Raw genomic sequence first — 6,198 nt, forward strand, 5'->3', positions numbered from 1 at the left:
CACCTGGTCACATGGTCGGAACGCGTTGCAAAAGTCCGGGACTGACCGTGGTGACGTCCAGCGGGAGGATGAAGACGATGAGGAAGCACAGGTACCACGCCAGCAGCGTCCCGAACAGAACCATGCGCTGTTGTTTGCCAAAGTCTCCATAGCGGTGGAGCAGGAAGAGCGCCAGGAAGAAGACCACCACAATCTCCAAGCCCAGTGCCGCCCCGCTCATCCTGGCAGGAAGCTGGGGGACCTGCAACAAGTCACGTGACTGCTACAGGTGCGTCACGAGTGAAAGGTGAAAGCTTTCATTTCCTGCCACAGCTGACAGAAAGGTGGATGCATTGATTGATTGATTGATTGGTTTAAAAAACATTTATTACGAGATTGCACAGTACAGGATGTTGGATTCCTGGATGTTGAGGTATCAGGAAGATCACAGAAAGTGTGTTTTAATGGTAGCCTATCTGAACGCAGGTACGATTACTGCGGCGTGCCTCAAGGAAGCTGCTTAGGTCCTTCACTTTGTATTATTTTTACTAATGATCTTCCCTGTGTTACAACAAACACCAATATGGTTATGTATGCAGATGACAGAACTATGTACAGTACTGCCTCTACCTTAAATGACCTAGAACAGGGGTCACCAACGCGGTGCCGGCGGGCACCAGGTAGCCCGTAAGGACCAGATGAGTCGCCCGCTGGCCTGTTCTAAAAATAGCTCAAATAGCAGCACTTACCAGTGAGCTGCCTCTATTTCATAAGTTTCTTTATTTACTAGCAAGCTGGTCTTGCTTTGCTCGACATTTTTAATTCTAAGAGAGACAAAACTCAAATAGAAAATATTTTAAAGACTTGGTCTTCACTTGATTAAATAAATTCATTTATTTTTTTACTCTGCTTCTCATAACTTTCAGAAAGACAATTTTAGAGAAAAAATACAACCTTAAAAATTATTTTAGGATTTTTAAACACATATACCTTTTTACCTTTTGAATTCCTTCCTCTTCTTTCCTGACAATTTAAATCAATGCTCAAGTATTTTTTTATTTTATTGCAAAGAATAATAAATATATTTTAATTTAATTCTTCATTTTAGCTTCTGTTTTTTCGACGAAGAATATTTGTGAAATATTTCTTCAAACTTATTAGGATTAAAATAAAATAAAAACATTCTGGCAAATCTAGAAAATCAGTAGAATCAAATTTAAATCTTATTTAAAAGTCTTTTGAATTTCTTTTAAAAAAAATTGTTCTGGAAAATCTAGAAGAAATAATGATTTGTCTTTGTTAGAAATATAGCTTGGTCCAATTTGTTATATATTCTAACAAAGTGCAGATTGGATTTTAACATATTTAAAAATGTCATCCAAATTCTAAAATTAATCTTAGTCAGGAAAAATTACTAATGATGTTCCTTAAATTATTTTTTTATTTTTTTCAAAAATATTCGAATTAGCTAGTTTTTCTATTCATTTTTTTCGGTTGAATTTTGAATTTTAAAAAGTCGAAATTGAAGATAAACTATGTTTCAAAATTTTATTTTCATTTTTTTTTTCGTGTTTTCTCCTCTTTTAAACCGTTCAATTAAGTGTTTTTTTCATCATTTATTCTCTACAAAAAACCTTCCGTAAAAGGAAAAAAAATGTACGTCGGAATGACGGAAATACCCATTTTTCTATATATATATTTATTTAATAATGGTAAATTGAGCAAATTGGCTATTTCTGGCAATTTATTTAAGTGTGTATCAAACTGGTAGCCCTTTGCATTAATCAGTACCCAAGAAGTAGCTCTTGGTTTCAAAAAGGTTGGTGACCCCTGACCTAGAAAATAACTTAAATTAGGACCTGGAGAGAGTGCCACACTGGGTAAATGATAGTATACTTGTTGTGAATATTGACAAAACAAAAAGCATTCTTTTTGGATCCAGGCATATGCATCTTGATGACCCTCAGCTTCAAATGTCAAAGTCAGATATACCTATTCAGCAAGTTAAAAAAGCAAAACTGCTTGGTGTGCTATTAGACAGTCAACTGTCATGGTCCGATCATGTTGACGGTATTTTAATGGAAATGGGAAGGGAATAAGCGGTAGAAAATGGATGGATGGATGGGAAGAGGTTTAGCCATGGTCAGGAACTGCTCCACCTTCTTGACATCCTCAACAACGGGTCAAGTCAAACAGTCCTTGGTTTTCATTCAATCAATCAATCAATCAATCAATCAATGATTATTTATATAGCCCTAAATCACAAGTGTCTCAAAGGGCTGCACAAGCCACAACGACATCCGCGGTACAGGGCCCACTTAAGGGCAAGAAAAAACCTCACCCTAGTAGGACGCCGGTGACAATGACTATGACAAACCTTGGAGAGGACCCGGGCATATGTGGGCAACCCCCCTCTAAGGGAGACCGAAAGCAATGGATGTCGAGCGGGTCCAACATGATAATGTGAGAGTCCAGTCTATAGTGGATCTAACATAATTGGGAGAGTCAAGTCCATAGTGGATCTAATAATGGTGAGAGTCCAGTCCATAGTGGATCTAATAATAGTGAGAGTCCCGTCCATAGTGGATCTAATAATGGTGAGAGTCCAGTCCATAGTGGATCTAATAATAGTGTGAGTCCCGTCCATAGTGGAGCCAGCAGGAGACCATCCCAAGTGGAGACGGGTCAGTTTTCTGTCATCTTCATTACTGTCCTGTAATATGGTACGCTACGACTGAGTCTGACCTGAACAAACGGCAACTTGTTCAGAACAGAGCGGTTGGACTGGTACTTAAATGTTCTTTGCGCACTAATATTTAATTTATGCATTCACGCCTGTCCTGCTTGTCTGTTGAACAGAATATGCATTGAAGTTGCCTGAAGGTGTTGTTTTAGAGCGGTTTTGAAGGAGGATAGAGATGCACTTACTTTGACACCTGTAGGGAGTGCATTCTACATTGATGCGGTATAGAAGGAGAAAGAGTTTGTTAGATCGGAATCTGGGTCAAATGTGGTTTGTGGAGTTCCCCCTGGTGTTGTGGTTATGGCGGCCATTTACGTTATGGAAGTAGTTTGACATGTACTTCAGTATCAGGGAGGGGTAGCGGATTTTATAGACCAGGCTTCGTGCAAGTTGTTTTACTCTGTCCTCCACCCTGAGCCATCCCACTTTGGAGAAGTGGGTTGGAGTGAGGTGTGATCTGGGGTGGAGGTCTAGAAGTAACCTGACTAGCTTGTTCTGGGATGTTTGGAGTCTAGATTTGAGAGTTTTGTAGGTGCTGGGGTACGGGAGGTGCAAGCGTAATCAAAAAAAGGCTGAACGAGCGTTCCCGCTAGAAGTTTCAAAGGGGCTTTTGTTGACCAGAGAGAAGATTCTGTAAAGAAATCCCGTTCTTTGGTTGACCTTTTTGATGACCCTGGTTGCCATTTGAACTCCTCCACCCTGCTCCGAGTGGAGGAGTTTAAGTACCTCGGAGTCTTGTTCACGAGTGAGGGAAGAGTGGATCGTGAGATCGACAGGTGGATTGGTGCGGCGTCTTCAGTAATGCGGACGTTGTATCGATCCGTTGTGGTGAAGAAGAAGCTGAGCCGGAAGGCAAAGCTCTCAATTTACCGGTCGATCTACATTCCCATCCTCACCTATGGTCATGAGATGTGGGTTATGACCGAAAGGACGAGATCACGGGTACAAGCGGCCAAAATAAGTTTCCTCCGCCGGATGGCTGGGCTCTGCCTTAGAGCAGTGGTTCTCAAATGGGGGTACGTGTACCCCTGGGGGTACTTGAAGGTATGCTAAGGGGTACGTGAGATTTTTTTAAAATATTCTAAAAATAGCAACAACTCAAAAATCCTTTATAAATATAATTATTAAATAATACTTCAACAAAATATGAATGTAAGTTCATAAACTGTGAAAAGAAATGCAACAATGCAATATTCATTTTTATGTGTAGAAATCTTTCTTCATAACTGAATCACTTGTTTTTTTTTCAACAAGTTTTTAGTTATTTTTATATATTTTTTTCCAAATAGTTCAATAAAGACCACTACAAATGAGCAATATTTTGCACTGTTATACAATTTCATAAATCACAAACTGATGACATAGTGCTGTAGTTTACTTCTTTATCTCTTTTTTTTCAACCAATAATGCTCTGCTCTGATTAGGGGGTACTTGAATTAAAAAAAATGTTCACAGGGGGTACATCACTGAAAAAAGGTTGAGAACCACTGCATTAGAGATAGGGTGAGAGAAGCTCTGCCATCCGGGAGGAGCTCAAAGTAAAGCTGATGCTCCTCCACATGAAGAGGAGCCAGATGAGGTAGTTCGGGCATCTGGTCAGGATGGCACCCGAACGCCTCCCTAGGGAAGTGTTTGGGCACATCCGACCAGTAGGAGGCCACGGGGAAGACCCAGGACACGTTGGGAAGACTATGTCTCCCGGCTGGCCTGGGAACGCCTCGGGATCCCCCGGGAAGAGCTGGATGAAGTGGCTGGGGCAGGGGTGTCAAACTCATTTTAGCTCAGGGGCCGCATGGAGGAAAATCCATTCCCAAGTGGGCCGGAATGGTAAAATCATGGCATGATAACTTCAAAATAAAGACAACTCCAGGTTGTTTACTTTGGCCGAAAATAGAACAAGCACATTGTGAAAACGTACAAATCACAAATAATCCTCTAGAAAAAACACTTCAAGTTTGTTGAATATTCTGAAGAAATTGGTGCCATTTCAGAAACACAGTAACTTTAGACATGGTCTCAGTTTATCTACAAAGCCAGGATTAAACTTTAAGTCACAGTCTTTCTGGGATTGGACAAAAAACAACATGTGAACTCTTCGAGGTATCAAATACTTCCTTTGTCATGTCCACGTATCAATCCAGAGCTTACTCAACAAACCGTAAGTATCGGAGGTAAAACTATCCAAAAGGGTTAAGTTTTCTCACTATATTTTCATACCTTAGTTGGTGCCTGTCGTGGCGGTAATCCTAGAACCCGTTGGTGGACAGCTTATTTCACCAGTTCTGTCCATGTCTGATATTCCGAAGCGTTTTGAGTGTATAGAAAAACATTTGATCTATCTATTATTATTAATGTTATTATTATCAAAAAAGGACGACAACGAGTCATCTTGCAATGGTAAAAGTTGATTTTCAAGACAAAAAAATGATTTTTAAAGGCCTACTGAAATGAGATGTTCTTATTTAAACGGGGATAGCAGGTCCATTCTATGTGTCACACTTGATCATTTCGCGATATTGCCGTATTTTTGCTGAAAGGATTTAGTAGAGAACATAGACGATAAAGTTCGCAACTTTTGGTCGCTAATAAAAAAGCCTTGCCTGTACCGGAAGATGTGCGCGTGATGTCACTGGTTGTAGGGCTCCAGCAGCTAGAGCTATTCGGACCGAGAAAGCGACAATTTCCCCATTTATTTGAGCGAGGATGAAACATTCGTGGATGAGGAAATTTAAAAGTGACGGATTAGAAAAAAGAAAAAAAAAGGCGATTGCATTGTGAGCGATTCAGATGTTTTAGACACATTTACTAGGATAATTCTGGGAAATCCCTTATCTTTCTAGTGTGTTGCTAGTGTTTTAGTAAGTTAAATAGTACCTGATAGTCGGAGGGGTGTGTCCACAGGTGTCTTGATGCCAGTCTCTGAGGGAATTAGTCACGGAGTAGGAGCACGACAGAAGCTCCGCTGATCTCCGGTAAGAGGAGACTTATGTCCACAAATTTTCTCACCGAAAACTGCCGGTCGACATGTAGTCGTGATCCATGTTCGCTTGACCTAAAGCTTCACCTCTGGGAATTTTAAACAAAGAAACACCGTGTGTTTATGTAGCTAAAGGCTAAAGCTTCCCACCTCCATCTTTCTACTTTGACTTCTCCATTATTAATTGAACAAATTGCAAAAGATTCAGCAACACAAATGTCCAGAATACTGTATAATTGCGCGATGAAAAGAGACGACTTTTAGCCGCAAGTGGTGCTGCGCTAATATGTCCCCTCCAACCCGAGACGTCACGCGCACGCGTCATCATTCCGCGACGTTTTCAACAAGAAACTCTGCGGGAAATTTAAAATTGCAATTTAGTAAACTAAAGCGGCTGTATTGGCATGTGTTGCAATGTTAATATTTCATCATTGATATATAAACTATCAGACTGTGTGGTCGGTAGTAGTGGCTTTCAGTAGCCCTTTGAAGGGGAACA

At 40.5% G+C, this 6,198-nt stretch overlaps 1 protein-coding gene across 6 annotated transcripts in view; it reads right to left on the reverse strand.

The window, feature by feature from the left end:
• Positions 1-6,198, reverse strand: part of LOC133536051 (G-protein coupled receptor-associated protein LMBRD2B-like) — a 29,418-nt gene that overhangs the window by 20,898 nt on the left and 2,322 nt on the right. For 2 of the 6 annotated variants that reach the window (XM_061876230.1, XM_061876236.1), the window contains exon 2: positions 47-262. In XM_061876230.1, coding sequence (XP_061732214.1) covers positions 47-220 — 174 coding nt within the window. In that variant the 5' untranslated portion in view covers positions 221-262. Of the gene's footprint in view, positions 1-46; positions 313-5,596; positions 5,789-6,198 lie in introns of all 6 variants that reach the window. The other 4 variants (XM_061876233.1, XM_061876232.1, XM_061876231.1 and 1 more) reach the window with 4 other exon arrangements.

The sequence above is a fragment of the Nerophis ophidion genome, linkage group LG17, assembly GCF_033978795.1.
Source record: "Nerophis ophidion isolate RoL-2023_Sa linkage group LG17, RoL_Noph_v1.0, whole genome shotgun sequence".
Classification (NCBI taxonomy): Eukaryota; Metazoa; Chordata; class Actinopteri; order Syngnathiformes; family Syngnathidae; genus Nerophis; species Nerophis ophidion.